Source organism: Ctenopharyngodon idella, chromosome 1 (assembly GCF_019924925.1).
Source record: "Ctenopharyngodon idella isolate HZGC_01 chromosome 1, HZGC01, whole genome shotgun sequence".
Classification (NCBI taxonomy): domain Eukaryota; kingdom Metazoa; phylum Chordata; class Actinopteri; order Cypriniformes; family Xenocyprididae; genus Ctenopharyngodon; species Ctenopharyngodon idella.
The window spans coordinates 16,543,168-16,563,307 of record NC_067220.1 but is presented as its reverse complement, the minus strand read 5'-3'; the positions used below and the strand labels follow the sequence as shown (position 1 = coordinate 16,563,307).

Genomic DNA, 20,140 nt, shown 5'->3' with positions numbered 1-20,140 from the left:
CAGTTAAAACTAGTTTGTGTGTGTGAGTGGTATTTAGCAGGTGTTAATAACACTAGGGTTAAAAATGACATGTGCACGACATTTAAATGGTGCTACATAATCGTGACTGCTGAAACTCTTGCCTTACACACAATCACCCACACAAACACAAATTGCAATTGCCACAATTATACACTTCTGCTGACACACACATACAGTAATTACAAGCATTTGTCTTCCAGCGTATTGCATAAAGAGCTCACTTCTCTTTCTGAGCATTCTAAAATCAGAAACAAAAAGCACTCCTCTTGTTTGTCATGGAGGTGAGTTGGAAACCAAGCCAAAAATAACTCGTCATTTACGTAACTCAGCATTTACATATTACCCATAATTCATTCCATTAGCATATCAAAGCTGGGGATGACTCTTTGGAGGTGGGATGGAGGCCATCACATTAAGTGGTCTCCACAGCTAATGCAGTGATAATACATGGAAAGCTATTCGTCTGTCACAGTCTGGAAGCGATGCTTGTCTTTATGGGAACCCCTGAGAAGCACTTCAAGAGGGGGAGTGAGAACGAGTTTGATGTGAGAAGCTCAGAGGAAAAAAAGACAGTCATGTAACGCAAACTTGTAAGTGGGACAGAGACTCGAGCTGGAGGTGATATGCAGGGCCACACACACACACACACACATATATATATGCAAGATGCATACTCATGCTCACAGTTATCAGCAGCCAATTACACACTTTAAAACATAACAATAAAATACACATGCACACACAATATCAATGTGCAAGGGAAAAAAAATATGCTGCTTTTGATGCTTTCTTTTAAAGGATACAGAAACCATGACTATAAAAAGCGTTCAATTAATTGACTTTTTCAACATTCGAAATGCTCTTTTTTGACAGAATCATAGAAAGAAACTTTTTTTTCACAGTGTGAGTGGTGCTTGCCCTTGTAAAACTCAAACCCAAGATGCTGAGGTTGTGGGTGGTTGGCAGGCCATTTACTGGGTGTTTATTCAACTGTGCACTTTTAGCTCTATGGACTTAGTGACTGTGGGACAATTATATATTAAAACTATTAAACTAACTATTAAAAAAGCTGGAAACATTCACTGATGCTCCAGAAGGAAACACAATGCATTAAGAGTCGGGGATGAAAACTTTTGAACAAGAAGATGATGTGCAAGTTTTTCTTATTTTGTTTCATATTTTTCATTTGTTTCATTTTTTTACATGTTTCCCAGAAGACAACAAAAAGTACAATTTATCCTGTTCATCCAATTCAGAAAGTTTACATGCCCGGCTCTTAATGCATCGTGTTTCCTTGTGGAGCAACAGTGAATATTTGCAGCTTTTTTAATAGTTGTGTTTGAGTCCCTCAGTTGTCCTCAGTGTGAAAAGATGGATCTCAAAATCACACAGTCATTGTTGGAAAGAGTTCAAATATGCTGGAAAATCAAAGAATTTGCAGGACATGGAGGATTTTTCTGAAGAACAGAGCTCAGTTTAACTGCTCAGGACAAACAAGCAACTCATGAACAACCATCACAAAACAAACAACCAGTCGTGGATCATCCAGGTATCCACACACAGTATTAAGAATCAAGGGAATGTAAACTTTTGAACAGGTCATTTTTATAAATTCAGCTATTTTTTTTCCTTGTGGACTTTATGTAAACATCTGTTATGTGAAATAGCTTATTCAGGACAATACTAAATAAAAAACAACATGCAATTTTCGTGATCCTTCTTATTTTGTTAAAATGATTAACATTTTTGCATATTCTGCAAGGGGTATGTAAACTTTTGAGCTTAATTGTGTGTGTGTGTGTTTGTATATATATATATATATATATATATATAATTGAGATATACATATATAATTTTCACATTAAATATCTAAATGGTTTATGATTGTTTCTTTGTATAGATCATCATAGTTTTAAAAATGTAATAAAATAATATTATAATGTATTTTCATTTCTTAAGATTGTAAGTCTGTAAATGTAAATTATAAAAAAAAAAAAGTTTCAAAGACAGATTTAATGCGCTTCTTACAGCATAACTAAAAAAAAAAAAAAAAAATCAAACTATACTGTCAACACACTCTTCCAGTCAAAAGTTTGGAATAATTAAGATGCTTTTGAAAGAAGTATCTTATGCTCATTTGAAAACAAAAAAACAAAAACAACAACAACAGTAAAAACAGTAATATTGTGATATATTATTTAGATTTAAAATAACATCTATTTTTTTTTTTTTATATTTTAAAATGTAATTTATTCATATGATGGCAAAACTTTTCAGCATCGTTACTCCAGTCTTCAGTGTCACATGATTCTTCAGAAATCATTCTAATATGCTTATATGATTCGCAAGAAACATTTTTTTATTAGTGTAAAAAACAGTTGTGAACTGAACACAATAGTAATATGAAAGAAAGAAACTTACTCCTTCGTTTACCCACATCTCCCTTAGAGGTGGCTGCTTCATTCAGAAGGACCATTCCCATGGTGATGGCCGCATCTGAGATGGAAGTCAAGGAATAACTAGTGGCATGGATGTGGCTGTTTTGCACAATAAACAGCCAGGACCTGATATGATGCTTACATAGAACCTGTTAAACTAAAGTTTGGGCTGGCAAAGCATAGCTCTAGCACACCTGGAAATTTCAATTACTGTGAACACAATGGGAACAAGACTCTTTTCAACTCTGAGCACACTTTACTCGGCTGGGAGGTCTCCGCTAGCCTGGGGGGGAAAGCTAGGTGTCGGCAAGAGGAAGACAGACAAACACAAGGTGTTCTGCCAGCAGCTCCTCTCTTCTCCAGCAGCTGAGCCCGACGCTAACAGAGGGTCTCTGTCTGTCTGCCCACTCTGTACCCATCAGGCACAGTCAACAAATCCACGTAATTACAGGGGAAATTCACACAGAGAACGACACCCAGAAGGACATACCCATCATAGCCAGGTGAGCAAGTGTGTGTACAGTATGTTTGAGACTTTCTATAAGGATAAACACAGAAATTTGTAAGAACATTTCATACAGCTGCACCTTAATGGATGACAACCACAGATGAGTAGATAAAACCATCTGACATTGGACTATTTGACATTAAATAATAATTTTAGTTGACAAAATGTATATATTCAAAAATTTGGGGTCGGGACTTTTAGTTTGTAATTTTTTTTCTCTTATGCTCACCATTTATTTGATCAAAAATACAGTAAAAACAGTAATATTGTGAAATATTATTACAATTTAAAATAACCATTTTATATTTTAATATATATATATATATTTTTTTTAAATTATTAGAATTTTCAGCAGTCATTACTCCAGTTTGTTGACTTCAGTGTCACATGACCCTTCAGAAATCATTCTGAATCATATATATATATATATATATATATATATATATATATATATATATATATACACACACACACAATTTTTTTTTCCTTTTGTCAAATCAACTTTGGTAATTAATGTGGTTCAGATAACATAATATTTAGAGTTTCTGTTGATTAAACCAATCGCCTTCATTGTATTAACTCAAATTTTTAATTTAAATGAACGCAAAATTAAGGCAACCAGGTAACTTACTTTTTTAAGTTAAACCAAAAATTCTTTTTTACAGTGTACATATTGAAATCAATGTCTTACTGTCTTACCCAAACATTTGAACAGTAAGGTATATAACTATTAATACTGTTTTATTTTAGTCTTGTCATATTTGTTGTCAGTATGTGTAAATTAAAATGATTTTTTTTTTTTTTTTTTTTATGTTTTTGTTGACGAAATAATCTGCAATTTTGTTGACAAAATTAACACAAAAAAAAAGCCATGTTTAATCGCAGAGAAAATCAACATGAAAAGAAATTATTACTTACCCGGGAAAAAGCTGTGGAAATTTACAGTGGCACATCCTACATTTTCAAAAATTAACAGAATTCTGAACAGACCTGTATGAAATCAGTGGGTTATTACGGTTCACTTCGTTAACAGAACAATGTGGCAGGTCTATTGTGCAGAGGGAGGTTTTATGTGAAAGGATATTCAACAGAAGAATAATGTGAGATTCAGCCACAAATTGAGCTTGACTGCTGCCGTGGATATAACTCTGAAAAAGACAGAAAAAATAAAATGACAAACAAGCAGACAATAGACCTTTCAAGCTCCGCTTTCACAAAGCCATATCACAGGATACTACAATACTATGGCTCTTTGACAAGTAATGCTTTATCATATTTATCATACTGCAAATGCATGAATACAAACCACACACACCATCACTGAATTTGTATTTAAACATATAAATAAATACAACCTTAGCAGGGAAAAGGTCAGATAGAAAATAGCCAAAAGACAAGGAAAAATCCATAAGGTCAAAGCAGATGAATGAAAAGAAAACTTGACAATAAGTGATAAGAATTTCAATGGGTCAATGAAAAGAGCACTGAAGCCTTCTAACGCATCAAGTCATAATGACATCTCCTGCTCTCTGGAGTAAAACCACTCTATATGTAGCACAAATAAAACCTTCATTCATCTGTGGTAGATGAATGCGCAGGAACAGTGCAGAATGGATGCAGATTCAATAAAAGACTCAAGTTTCCAGCCTTGAAAGCTTCTAAAACTTCTCCTACTTCATGGTTTTGACAGATGAAATCTGCCAGAGTTTAAAAGAGATAGTTCATACAAACATTAGCTGAACTAATTTCATTATTATCAACCTTGAGTCGCTATAAACACTTTTTTTTCCGTGGAACACAAAAGGAGTAATTCAGCAGAATGTCAATGCTGCTCTTTTCCATACAATTAATATTAAATAATGTAGTGGTAGTATTATATAATGATTTAAAAGAAACCCATAGGACTCATGTGCCATATTGGAATTCTTCTAAAATCATGCAATAGATTTGTTTGAAGAACAGACTGAAATTTAAGTCTGAATGTGTCCTTTTGTGTTACGGGGGGGGGGGGGGGGGGGGGAGAAAACATACAGGACTTTAACTGATATAAACAGCCAGTGCACCAATTAAACTTCTAAAATCTACAGCTTTAGAAATCAAAACTTTGGAAACACAATGTATTCAATCCTTCTACTAAGGTTACATATTTACATAGGAGGTCTAAAGAAGCGGTATAAAAATGATAATATATTAGATTAACTCACAGTCGGAAAAACTAATTTCAAGGTGAGATGAACACATTCTTTAAGAACAATGTACGTTATCTTTTAGTTTCAGTGGATTTTTTGACTGTCATAAAATTCTATCTAGATTTGGGGATCACCTAGATACCATCACTGAATGTCACTGAAATATGTGACTGAATTTCATTATTTTGAATGAAGCCTATATTGAGACATGCATGTATGTTTTGATAAAATATATATGACAAAAACATCTGCTGTGAGAGATTTGAGTGGAAATCTACTCACAAATATTGAATGCTTTTTATGTTCAGTGTGACAAAAGAGTCAATAGTCGACTTGAAAGCAGCAATAACAAAAGTATTGAGGAACTAAACACTGCCATAAGCGGCTGCCATAAGCGGCTGTTGTCTCTAGCGGCATTTCATGTAGAGACAGAAAAAAAGAAAGATACAGGGGGTTTGTGAAAAGTAGGGATCCATTAAGAAGAAGATATGAGCAAATAGGCCAGTGCATTTATCACTGTCATGTCACCTGTCGCCTCTGGGTTAACGCATCTGCTAACATTTAAACACAGCCATACCGCTGCATATTTTCATATGAAAGAAAACGACATTAGAAGCACTTTTAGCACTAACACAGTTGTATTATTCTACTTGCGTACTGTATCTGTCATTGGGCATTTGCAACTTAACAAAACGGTAATTTGTTACTTTTGAAAACACCCGCAAGTATTTTTACTTATTTATTTGGCAACTTTTTGTTTAGAAGTGATTTATTAATATTTTTTGGTTTGCGTGTTTTGGGGGATTTTGTCATTTTTATTAAAAAGACATGAGGGGTGATGTAAAGCGATAGGAAGAAGAAACGAAAACTGAATCAGGAAATAACAAGCTGGAATAAGAGGCCATGTCTGCAACTGTAAATCACTTTTTAATATATCAATTACAGTTCAATTATGGTTGAAATGAAAACTTTCATTTAGAATGCTTAATACTTAAAATGTTAGTTCACCCAAAAATGAAAATTCTGTCATTAATTACTCACCCTCATGTCGTTCCACACTCGTAAGACCTTCGTTCATCTTCAGAACACAAATTAAGATCTTTTTGATAAATTCCGATGGCTCAGTGAGGCCTCCATTGACACCAAGATAGTTAACACTTTCGGATGCCCAGAAAGCTAAAGACATATTTAAAACAGTTCATGTGACTACAGTCAAAACGCTGCTTCATGAAGCTTCGAAGCTTTACGAATCTTTTGTTTTGAATCAGTGGTTCGGAGCGTGTATCAAACAGCCAAAGTCATTCCCCCCAGTGGTGAACCATTGAAATTTCGAAACACTTATGACGTAACGAAGCCTCGTTTACTGAAATCACGTGACTTCGGCAGTTAGATACACGCTACAAACCACTGATTCGAAACAAAAGATTTGTAACGCTTCGAAGCCTCATGAAGCAGTGTTTTGAAATCTCCCATCACTAGATATTGTTGAATAAAGTCGACATTTTGTTTTTTGGTGCACAAAAAGTATTCTTGTCGCTTCATAACATTAAGGTTGAACCACTGTAGTCACATTAACTGTTTTAAATATGTCTTTAGTAGTTTTCTAGGCATCCGAAAATGTAAATTTTCTTGCTGGCAATGGAGGCCTAACTGAGCCATCGGATTTTATCAAAAATATCTTAATTTGTGTTACGAAGATGAACGAAGGTCTTACAGGTGTGGAACAACATGAGGGTGAGTAATTAATGACAGAAATTTCATTTTTGGGTGAACTAACCCTTTAAGTTCAGTCAATTGATTATTTTTATTTTAAATTTACACTTAACCAATTGACAAAACTAATTTGAATATAGTCGCTGTCGGAAGGAAACCTTATATGTCCAAAACCACTACTTTTCAGGAAAAACGTTGCCAAAGTTGATATTGTGGCCTTATATATGTTCAGACACTTGCATTTGTCATTATATTATTGGTTAAAATGGAAGTTATGAGGTTTTTGACAAGCAAATGCCAGACATACGTGTTTTGTCCGCCATTAGAACGGCCGCATTCATTGGTTAAATATTTGCAAAAATGAAGGGTGACCAATAGTAATGATCTATGGCAGGGGTGTCCAAACTCGGTCATGGAGGGCCACTGTCCTGCAGAGTTTAGCTCCAACGTGTCTCAACACGCCTGCCTAGAAGTTTCTAGCCTATAGTAAGACCTTGCTTAGCTGGTTCAGGTGTGTTTAATTAGGGTTGGAGCTAAACTCTGCAGGACAGTGGCCCTCCAGGAGCAGGATTGGACACCCCTGATCTATGGGGAAAAAAACTGACAAAATATATGGAGATATTAAGCTTTTGCCTAACAGCAACAATATGACATTTGTAAGTTCATTTAGTGCCTGCTAACAATAAAACAATAGCTTAATTAATCACACATAAACACATATTTTATGAAGTGAACAAAGAGATTTAAATACAGAAAAACAGAGGAATGAATGAAGAGGTGTAATAAACCAAGCAAGAGAATCAGTAGTTGTGAGAACAAGTGTTGGTGTGATTGTGTGGGCAGATATCCTTATCATACTGTTCATTTATTCAGAGTTGACTTCTGCTCTGAGCTTTGAGGCAATGCTCTAAAGAGCCGATCCATCGTACCCATGGCACACTAGGGTTACAGATGTCTACTTTACAGTCAGACTGACGTCACCATCCAATGAACCATCAAACATCATATTTAGTGCTTTGTGTAGGAGCATACATGACTGAATATGATCATTACAGCCGCCTACATGCATTTGTTTTCAAAAGACATTATTTTTGACTCATGCAAAAATTCTACTCCTACACTTTAAAAAGTGCATTGTCTGTTAAATGAACGTTCTGGCTTTTAAGGTTGTTTTAAACCATGCAAATGTGAACAATTCATTAGAATTAAATTATTACACTTGTTTTGAATTTAGCATCTGTTCAATTAGTTAAATAAAACAAAACAAAAAATACCAGACTCATTGAAGGAGGCATATGTATATTTTCTCAGCAAAAAAAAAAACAAAAAACATTAAATATAAAAACATGAAATAATATTGAATTATTTTAGGAGAACTAGAAATGAATTTATTTAGTGGTAAAATCAGTGTGTTTTTCCATTAATAATTTCACTAAGTATGAGTTCAGGATACATTAGCCTATGAACACATTAATGTTGGTGGTGTGAAGCTAATGAGAAACAATTAAAGATGTGCTGAGAATATGAAATGTAATAGAATATAAAGGAGGGACCCTAAGACCTTTCTTTGGTTTCACATATACAATCCACCACATATGAAAGAATATGAGACTACATCTCTATAGTGAGTCATTAGGTTTAGCCTTGAAATTCAGTCAAAATGCACTTCAATAATGATTTAATGGTATACTGGATTCTCAATAATGCCACTAATTTCCTCCAGAGAACAACAGACAGTAGTGCCACCAGGAGAATGAATCAGCAGCCATGCTTTTGTGGTTAAAGGCATGAAAAAGTGCCAGCAGTGTGCTTAATTCTTCTTTATCTTCCTCTGTTGAGTTCTTGAGAGGAGGGTTTCCCAGAATACTCATCTAAAGCACTTGTGTGACAGCTTGCAAAAAAATCTACTAGAGTTTATTGTAATAATAACTCTAGTATTTTGAATTACTATTATTTTCTATTAATTTAGTCAAAGCAGTTAACATGTATGACTGTGACCAGAGTACTTAAAAAGATTCACCAAAAAATATGTGTGAAAATTGTCATAATTTATTCAAGTTCATGTCATTGTAAAGCTGTATGACTTAAAGGTGGGGTAAGCCGTATTTCAAAAACACTGTTTAGAAGTTAGTCGGGCCCACACCAACAACGAACATGTAGCCAATCAGCATTAGGGGGCGTATGACGGTCGAGAAGAGAGAACGAGCAAGAGGGAGATTTGAATAAAGACTGCAGAAAGAGAGATGAGACACAATACAAAAGAGCTCAAAAGAATATCACTGGAATGAAGGTTTAGCTCTCTCCAGAGCTGGAGAGAGCTAAGCGGGAAGGCCTGAAAACAGATGCGGAGGCTGCTTTGATTCCGCTTCACATGTGAGTAACACTGGGTTTGAGTGTCATTGATTGTCATTGATTGTCTGGAGCTGCTGTGCAGTTGGCGACTAACAATGAACACTTGTTTGTATTTACTCTTGTGTACTGTATGTTCATTTTTTGTGCTTCCTTGTTGTTTGTTCATCATCTGCGCTTTATTTTTCTTGAACCATTATTTTGTTGCGAGTCAGCTATGATAAACAGACATTCGCTCTTGCATTGTGTGTGTAACAGTGGCCAGATAGTGAGAGTTGTGCAGGTAAACCACTGCGCACTGACGACCGCTAGAGAATGCGGTGTTTAGCGTCATTGTTAGTGCACTCGCCTCGCCAGCCAGCAGTGATCGGGGTTCGAGACCGACTCTGAGCAGGCTGGTGGATGCATTTTGGAGGTGGAGCAATGAAGAGAGGGGTGTGTTTGTTTGGGTTGATTTCAAATGTCAACAATGTCCAACAGCGTTTTTAAAAAACGGCTTACCCCACCTTTAATTTCTTTCTTGAATTATTCTGGTTGGGTTTTTTCCATGCAGTAACACAGGTCTGAGGCTTTGATGCTTATCACTAAAAATCTACTCTCAAATGAGATATTAACGGCTACATCCAGATGATTGAGTCAGAACTTGTGAAGCAGACTGGCACAATTCATGAATAAATCGTTCAGAATGGTTTTGTGAGCTGAATCAACTGACTCACTTTGACTCTAAAGAACAAATTTTTTTAAAGACTCCTTTTGTGTTCCACAGAAGAAAGTCATGATTGACTTGATACACGGGGTAACTTTTTGAGCAATGTTGTCGAGGGATGTTGCTTGGACACTTTCCCAGTGAGAACGGGCAACTAATTTATATCTGGATACTTTAGATCGAGATTTGTTGCCTATTCTCAATGGGAAAGTGCCCAAGCAACATGGCTCGGCAACATGGCCTGGCAACATTTCTCAAAAAGTTGCCCGTTGTATCGTCACCTTAAGTCACAGGTTTGGAATGACAGGCTGGTGAGTAAATCATTACACAATTTTCATTTTTGGGTCAACTGTCCCTTTAATCACAGTGAAAGTTTATAAATCTTGCCACGTCCCACATAAAACTAATCTATAAGAAGTCAAAATATGCATAATCAGAGCTCAGATTAAAATTCTAGAGTTTCAGGCTCCCAGTAGTACATGTGGAGATGCAGAGAAGTTTGATCCCAATTCCAGATAAAATTCTCTGAATTCTGAATGTAAAATTTTAAAATCAAGGCGGATCATTAGAGTACCAAACTCCTCAAGACACTCCGGTACATGAATCTTCCTTTGCAGAGTGGTTCAAAATTGTCCAAGCAATCATTTTGATTTGCATGGAGTTTCATCTGAGCCAACTTTGAAGTTCTCTTATTGAAAAGCGATTTATCTTGCTCAAATATTATTGATGCCTTTCATACCATGCTCCTCTCAAAAGTACAAATTCTCATAATCAGCGACATAATAACGTTTTCCTACAACCCATGCAACTGTTCCCAATAAACAACATTACATATTTCATCACCATGGTTGTTTTTTTTGCCCTTTTCTTTTTTTTATTCCCTTCATTTTCCACTCGAATGGCTTATTTTAATGCTGCTTTCAATCTGTGAAACAATGCAAAGCTCTTTACTCAAAAAGCCAGAGGAACATGCATAGCACATTAGGGCAATGACATAAATTCGAAAAGTAAATTGCAGTTGTGCACAATAGTCGCAATGAAAAATACCGTAATACTCTCTGTGGCCCTTCCAATTGATCTGATGAATTGAGCATTACAGTATGTGTTCTCTCTCCTTAGAGAGGGTGAGTAGAGAGGAATAAGTTCAATGCTCAGCACAATAATTGGACAATGAATATATGTGTGAATATTTAATTAGGGATACAAAGCCTTGAAAGACCATGAATTTATCCAGGATTCAGGATTACACATTTGGAGATTGATGGTTAGAGACAATCATGGCTGAATGGATGTCGAAAATACCAGATTTCATTACATCTTTGGGGTGTTACACCACCCTTTATAGCATAACATGAAGCTGTTATGGATGCCTTTGTCTTGAGCTTTGATGAGAAATCCATTTCCTTTCCTCCTGAGTAAAAATGTACGAGATTCCTGTTTTTAGCCCCTTGTACACTAGCATTGTACAATCTGTGGTATTTTATCTGTGGTTATAAACTGTTAAATTTCACATATAATAGCTGTAATATATGTGATATGTGATTTTTAACCACAAAAGACAAATTTTCTGTTTCAGGGATGTACAGTCACCCTAATAGTTTTGATGTAGTAACCTTTGCAAATCATTTGTTCCTGTTCCCCCCCCTTACTGTTTTTAGGCTTCACTATTAAAGGTCAAAAGAATGAGTCAGTGATGGAGATAAATGAAAAGTCAACAAAGCAGAAAAAGAGGAAGAGAGTGGGAAGAGAGAGAGAGAGAGAGAGAGAGAGAGAGAGAGAGAGAGAGAGAGAGAGAGAGAGAGAGAGAGAGAGAGAGAGAGAGAGATCATATAGTAGGTTAAAAAAAAATAGAGGTTCGGTTTGGAGCACAAGTGGGATATTAATTATACATTACTGCTTACGGAGGAAGTTCAGCAAATTTCACAAAGAACCCATTAATTTTCTGTCTATTTTTAATGATGCCAATGAGCATTTGCAAAACACACACACACAAAAAAAAACACTTTCATGAGAAAGAGCAAAAAAGTCCTTCCCTTATGAAAGTATATATATAAAAAAAAAAAAAAAAAACACACAAGGTTCAACTACTTTATTTCAGGGGCCAGATTATCAAGATGTAAAACTCAAGGGAAGAAACCATTTTCAGAGTAATTATTAGACCTTCACCTCTAAGTAAGATGTTAACATGAAAAACAGAACTAAACACACTTAATGCTGTGTCTGCTTATATTAAAATAGTGACGGGTATTCAATTTAAGCTTTATGAAATCCCTTTAAAAAGACTGGAAAATAATCTAAGATCTTATTTATTTTTTTTTAAATAAATAAATACATTTATTCAAGCAAGGGTGCATTAAATTTATTAAAAGTGAAAGTAAAGACATTTATAATGTTACAAAACATTTCTATTTTTAAACTTCACAAAAATAAATAAATTCTAAATTAAAATATAATAAAAAAGTATAAAAAAAGTGAGTTTAAACTGTAAAAATATTACTGTTTTCCATGTATTTTGCTGCCTTGGCGAGCATAATACAGGGCACGACCTTGACGCGCCGCATCGCGCCACAACAGCTAGAAGCTGTCTACATTGGATGCAACAAAGCAAACGTAGCAAATCCAGCAAGTATCCATAGTGCTTGGAGTACGTCATAAATAGAACGAGGCATCAGTTTACTTTCAGAGATTTGTCGCATCGCACCACATCCAGTGTAGACAACATCGCTGATTATAATGGGTTCTATTGTCTTGTTGTATCGTGCTGCTAACGTCTGGTGTAAACATGGTGTAAGAGACTTTCAAAAATGTTGATGAAAAAAATCTCAGTGACTGCAAACTATTGAACGGTAGTGTATAATATAGACCAGTGGATGTTCATCAGGGGAGGTAAGGAAGGCTCAGACTACCAAAAATGTTGAGGTGAAAATGGGAGAAGAACGATTTAATGTTAATAAAATTCCCAGTTATTCATTGCATTTCATGTCTCAGAATGGATATTTCTTGTTTGTAATTTCACCAATGTAACACCATAAAATATTATTGAATTCAGAACTGCTGCTGCTCTTTCCCGAACAAGCCGAAACTGCTAATGTAATTTAAAAAAAAAAAAAAAAACTTTTAGAGGTTAGAGTGCTGAGAAAGAAAAAAAAAAAACATTGCAGAGGAGGCCAGCCTCTCTCGGTATATCAACCAATCATTGTAGAGACATAAATTGTGATATTAGTTTGAACTGCTACTGCTGATACCAACTACCTTAATTACAGAGAGTAGAGATATTGAATATTTGATCGCCAACAAATTTACCAAGCAACCATTCAGTAGCTACAAATTAAAAATGAAGGAAGACTCCACGCCTAAAGTTGGATATAGGCTGCAGTCAGCCGAACGTACTCTTTTAACACTAGGAGACTGAAATTATATTGATATTGTCTCATATGTGTACTTTTCTTTAAATTTTCTGTCTAAAAGTGACAAAAAAAAAAAAAAAAAAAAAATTTAAAGCAGTTAAGAAAAAAAAAATCCTTGTAGCTCCTCTATTTTAAAACCCACCAGCCGCCAGTAATACCTTTTTGTCATTTCTTCTTAGAACCAAAACCTTGGTTTAGTTTTTAATCTATATATATATATATTCTGTATTGAATAAGACACTGTGTGTTTGCAGCAGATAAAACATTTTATCAGATAAAACAAGACAGAATGTAATACTTCTGGTTCAAGCATGGGACACTAATAGCTGAACTGTGGGCAGAAAAAGCTTAAACACACTCTAAATATGGACAATCCATTGCTAAGATTTGTGCAAAGTGCGCCCTGGTGTATCAGGCACTCCGGCGATTATCAAAATCAATCGGAAGGCTGTATAAAAATGATTGACGGGCTGTGTTTGGCCGTGGGCAGCCAGCTAAAGAGTCCTTACATAGGCAGTTGAATCCTAGCTTTCGTGTGTGTGTGTGTTTTGTTTGCAAAATAGCCCCCAAAAAGGTCAAGGTATTTTTTTTTTAGACATTTCATGCATCATCAGTTTTGTACCATTGCTTAAATCGTGCTAACAAATGAAGCATTCGCTCAAGTGCAGTGGCCATTTTCTTCCCTCAGTATTTCATCATAAAACCACATTAAAAGGAACACTTGCTAGGAAGCAAAAATCCAGTCACTCAGGTTTGAATGCGTAGTACGTAGCTCGGAGCATCTATCAGGCTTTTGAGGAATTTTGCGGTTTCTGCAGGCAGATTGAATTTTTACTCAGTGTGGGAGCAACCTTTCATTACCCCTACACTGTCATCAAGCATTACGTCTCCACTCACTCAGTTGTTGGCGATGCGCTGTCCCTGCAGTGGCTAAGTGTTGGCATCACCATGACTTTAGTCCCCCTGAGGCCTGTCACTCCTTCCAACAAGTTTCAGTCTGGTTTTAAAACACGTCTGTTTTAAAAAAGTAGGGTTGGGTGTATAATGTTGATGGTGGATTTATTGCGTTGACTTAGATCTTATAATCAACATGTAAGTGCAAAACTGTTCACTCTAAGACATTTCCAAATTAAGAGTACAGGCGTCCTGTACAATATGTTGCGTAGATTGCATTCCAGATGGTTCTGTGTGAATGGTAGACATCTCTCCCCTGAAATGAGCACTCTTTTTGGGGTGGAGTGGTTTTCATTCAGATCAATTTGTCTGGAGCGCCAGCTCATCAGCGGGCTGCTCTGAGAGCCACTTGGATACAGGCTGGCCGACAGCCAGAGAACCAGCCGCACACTATGAAGGGAATGGAACCAGACCTTATAGGGGTGTAAATATTTGCTCTGACAATCTTTCAAACTGATTACAATTCCTTATTACAGAAATAGTACATTTAAAAATGTATATGTAAATTCTTTACTTGCCCACACATCATTCAAAACCTGTTCGACTTTTTCTTCTGTTGAACACAAAGGTGAATTTTGTAGAACTGGATCAGTCGTTTGTGAAGGAAACATTCAAACCTGGATCAGCTGATTAACTAAAAATCCTGATAATGATTCATGTACCATGCATCAATTGTGAATTTAACATATGCGCAAAATTGGAATATTGCATAAAACATTTGTGAATAAAGTAGGGTTTCCATCCCATGTGTTCAAGAGAGCAAAATCCTGTCATGTTATCTTGCATTCGGATGCCTGGTATTTGGGAACGCAATCATGCGAGACACTTCTGGGAGGTCGTCATTATACCAAATCATTCTGATGACAGAAGTTTGGCTCAGGCATTTCAGAATGATCAAACCAACATTTGAAATGCTGTGCAGTGAAATTGGTTCGCTGGTTAGTCCAGTTATTCAATCACATCCACTGTTGAGGCAAAGTCAGTTTTTTTTTTTGTGCACTGAAGGATTTATTTGGTAAATGTGTTTCCAACGTTTTTTATACGAATAAAAAATATATCCATCTCAATTGAGTACAGGAGTTTTTTTTAAGCACATTTTTAGAATGTATGCACATCTTGACATTTCCTTCCACCATTTTTTTTTTTTGATGCAATATCCCAAAATGTGCATAAAAATCGGTGGATGGAAACATTGCTACTGGTTATACTGGAATGACATGAAGATGAGTGAATGATGATAGATTTTTTTTATTATTGAGAAAACTACTTGTTTAAATAAGGCAATGGATCAAAATCTGAAATTTGTCACAATTCGATTAATGATTTGAAATATTTGGGCATGATTCATAATTATTCATAAGTAAACATATGTACTTAATTTTCATCGCCAGAAGACTGCAATGCGATTTACATGGGCTTCAAGCACAACGCGAGCACTTTCTGAAGAATGCATCTACATCCTCCAACACATCCTGATGCTTACATAATCAAAACACATAATCAGGATATTCAAAACACTTGTAAACACACTCAGCCGTTCTTTCTCCACCGTTTTCAGTCCAGTTGAATGTGGCAGGGCAAACAGCCTTTCAGAGTGTGTAAAATAAGGCTGCCAGCACAAGTTAGAGAAAGAGTTTTCAAGCCTGTCAAAAGAATTCTCAAGCTTATGGACAGGGGGATACCAAAAACTCTTGCAGCCAACGGCAACCCTTCAGCACAATCGTGTGGTGCCTAACAAGCTCAGGAAAGAGTTGCTCTGCATGGAGCAAGACAGGTACTCCAAGACAGGACAATGGGTGCTGATTTCATCATATAGGACAAGCCATTAGACGCTCATACCAGCTGAGGCATCTGGGTTAGACCGCAACAAATCAGTCCCTGCATATTACAACTAAAAGCATAATTAATTCACTGCTTTATAATCACTGGTTGTGATGTAAGCCATTTATTACAACTAATGAACCATTTTAAATATTTTAACTATTACATAATGGACAGGGTGGTTTGGGTGGTAAAGTGCCCCTGCTGGTACATACCGTAACTACACCTTATGGGGGACACAAAGCATAATTCTCTATACAAAATTAGCCATGCATTCTGATTTTTTTTCAAGAACCATAAATCAAAAATCTATGGAAGCTTGTTTTCCACCATGGAATAAAACAATTCAGAGGATAATTGAGACTTTTTTTTTTGTCTCACTAATTTTTTCACGACTTTTTTCCCCTTGCAATTGCGAGTTTATATCTCGCAATTCTGACTTTATAACTTGCAATTGCGAGATATAAACTCGCGAGTTTATATCACACGATTCTGACATTAGAACTCGCAATTGTGAGTTTATATGCGAGTTAATTGCGAGTTTTTTATGTTTACATTTTATGAATCAGTAAATACTTTGATGTTTATGGATTGATCTCATTCACTTCCACTCACTGGAACTCAGATCTTTGCAGATTTAAAGAAAAGAAGGGAGATATTTGTGGTGATCTACATTATAGCCACAGGTGCTGTCATCTGCGCTTAATGTATATTGAACTTTGATATAATTATTCCTTCAACTACTTCCTTACTAACTGCATCTAGTAACATCACCACAAAGCCAGCATGAATGTTTTACACATCTTTACAATGCCTCAAAATACCAGCTATGAATAGACCACCTATCGACCACACCATGCGCTGGATACAAATAGACGACACCAAACACCATGGAAATGGATGAATGTCAACAAAGAAAAAAAAAAAAAAAAAAAAAAGATTTGTTGGAAACTGACCAGCTGTGAGAGGTCAGAGTGGCAGACAGTCTGGAGTCTTCCGGACTGGATGTGACTGACAGCTCGAGCTGATATGCAATGGAGAATCAACAATGAGACAAAAAAAACAAAAAAACAATGCTGCCTTTCAAACAGGTAATACACATAATGTGGCTGCTTGTTTAGAAAAAAGAACCTTTACTATAAGTATTTTTTGGTTATTTATGTGCACCATTCATTAGCTGTCACAAATAAAATGAGAAAAGTTAACCATAAAAACTTCCTCAGTCAGAAAGTCCTGCTGGCAAAATGGTAGATTGGCGTCAACGTGATTAATTCACAGTTAATCTGCCTTTCCTTCTCCTGTTTGTTATTTTCCTTTTGGCTTTCTTTATTATTCTTCTCTGCAGGTCTCTTGCTTCAGCTGTAATTAAAGCTCTCATTTGCTATACAGATTCATTTTTATTGCTACACTCCCTCTGCATCAGTGAGTACAGAGAAAAAAAAAAAAAAAAAAGAAAGAAAGCAAAAATGAATAAATACAGAAAAAAAAACAACAACAACAACAACAACAAAAAAAAACAACACCAGTCGCCAGGAAGAGATCTTGAAAAATCTCTGCCTCAAGTGCAACATTTATTTAATGCTTCAGTTCACAGTTCAATTCGGTTAATAAAGACTCCCCAGCAAAGTTTCGTCCAAGCTAAAAGCCAAAATATTTGCGGAGATGTAATAAAAGTGACAACACGCTGGAAGGGAAGGGCAGATGATTTACCTCTTACTGGTGGTAGATACAGAGAGGCTGCAAGAGTTCATTAAGGAATTGTGGGAAATGAAATGAAAATGGTGAACTGAAGCAAGGCTAATGCGGGCAGAGGAGTTGGCATCTTCAGGTGACTTTGAAAGAGAACACCGAATATATGTGTTCAAGTTCAAGAGACAAACTTTTTAAGTGAATTAATAGCACGAAAAGCAGAGTTCAGGCCAAACACTAGAGAATTAACCTCTCTCCGGTCCAGTAATTTGATTGGTCAAGCAGTTTGCATCACTCAACTTGTCTGTGTTAACATTCCAAACCAGTGTTTGTGAGCATTGTGAAGTGACTTTCTACTTTATCAGGGAGAAACAATGTTCTTAATAAAAAAGTCTCACTAAAGACTCGATAACCATTCAAATGGGAATAATGCAGGTACTTCGGGATAAAAATGTGCTAAGCCATTAGATTTTATCAAGAGCACATTTGTTTCAACTGATACGCTATCTGATTTTGGATAAAATAGCATCTTATAAAAAATAACCCTCAGTGCCCCCTGATTAATTATTAAAATGTCCATAAAGCCAAAAAAGAAAGCCAAAATAAATGCCTTCATAGCACGGTATAAAAACCAGGGAAATGTTGAGAATTGTTCAGCTCTTTTGGCCTAAAGCGTGTTCATCCTGAGTATCAACACAGCGAGGTATCTGTGTGTGTGTGAGTGATCTATCCTAAGGTGCGAAACCACAAGTAGATGCCTAGCTTCACCTCACATTTCCTCGCCATTTCGTCAGTAAGCAGTCAGATGCTTTCATTATCAAAACAACCTTCTACTCTCTAAATGGGTTTTGCTCTGGGCTGCAGGATGAAGCCGGAGAAAATGTGGAAATGGCACTTTCAGAGTCTGACAAGAGCAATATAATTTCATGCAAATGTAGCGTTTAGTTTAGAAAATCAGGGTAATGTTTTTCTCCCCCAACCACTGTCTCTCACACGACCTCTTTCCACTTTTTTTTAATTTCACACTTCAATGCACAACTATAAATGATGACCAAAAATCTATCTCAGCAACATGCTATAGTTTTGTGTACGACTGAGGCCTTTTAGCAAAGAATAATATTTTTTTTCTCAGCGATAACAACTTATTGCATGTATGCTTTGGCCATGTCGCATAAAACTCCTTTTGGCATAGACCAATTAACTCCCATGGCCCTGAACAGTCACAAATAAATAAATAAATAAATAAATAAATTAAAAGCAACAATATCACACTCGCAGCCGTGTGTTATCACTCTATATCAGCACAGCTGTAATTCGGGCATAGGCAATCACAGCCGTGCTGATATAGAGCCCTAACGCACAGCTATGAATGTGATATTGCGTTTATACAACAGTTTGACAGCAAAAGTGTGTAAATAAATAAGAAACAACAATAGAGTGTCTTTAAAAACCCTCTTTTGTGTGGAACTACTTTCTTCTCCCATGGATTCAGATCTCAAATTGAGTTTAACAGTTGAGCCCAAGCCTCTGCTACTAATTCTAAAATGTCACTTTAGAACTAGCAATGAAGGAACGCAGAGTTGCTTCATTGAAGCTTATTGTATTATGTAGTAGATATTAGGAGAGAGATATCAACCAAGAGAGTGTATTACCTGCATCTAGCTGATATTCTTCAGGTCAATCTTATATTCATAATCACAAAACAGTGAATGTCCGCTGAGGAAAGGACATCTTTGTCTTTGTCCTTATAACAGGTAAGGGGATTTCCCATGACAGCGCTAGTCAATGCGTTTGCAAGTTGCATCTTATAAGGTGTTGTTTAAAGTAAAACAATGTCCTTGTTTACAACCTTGTTTCAGTCCCTTTCAATATAAAAGTCTTTGCTATGGACTCACTCATAAAGACAGTCTTTGCCATCTAATGGCGCAATAATGTAACTTTTTCGAGTCGAAATCACAATCACTAACGGACCCTTTCTCAATAACAAATACAGCATGTTATTCATACAAAATATTTATTGAAAAATAATATTTAAGTACACAATATTAGCCATTATAAAAGTATAAGAAGTGCTCTATAGTACAGGATTTCAGTTAAACAAAAATATAAAGTTATGAAAATTAACTTTGCCCTTAGCCAAATCGATTTGCTCTGGAACAAGTAATAGATTAATAGGACAAAAGATTGCCCGTTTGATATACCCAAAATGAATTATACCTCATATTTAAACACTATCTACATAAGAGTCAGCGGCAAATTCCTGAAGGACTGGCTGTGATAAAGCTGTTCTCGGCGGGGTACACGAGTGCTGAGTGGCCGCTGATGGCCTGGAGCTCACATCTTCA

At 36.0% G+C, this 20,140-nt stretch overlaps 1 protein-coding gene across 1 annotated transcript in view; it reads right to left on the bottom strand.

Moving 5' to 3' along the window:
- tusc3 (tumor suppressor candidate 3) overlaps positions 1–20,140 on the bottom strand; it is an 85,935-nt gene that overhangs the window by 12,970 nt on the left and 52,825 nt on the right. The window contains exons 7-8 of the mRNA XM_051907403.1: positions 4,052–4,115; positions 2,443–2,517 (exon numbers count right to left, since the gene is read on the bottom strand). Coding sequence (XP_051763363.1) covers positions 2,443–2,517; positions 4,052–4,115 — 139 coding nt within the window. The remainder of the gene's footprint in view (positions 1–2,442; positions 2,518–4,051; positions 4,116–20,140) is intronic.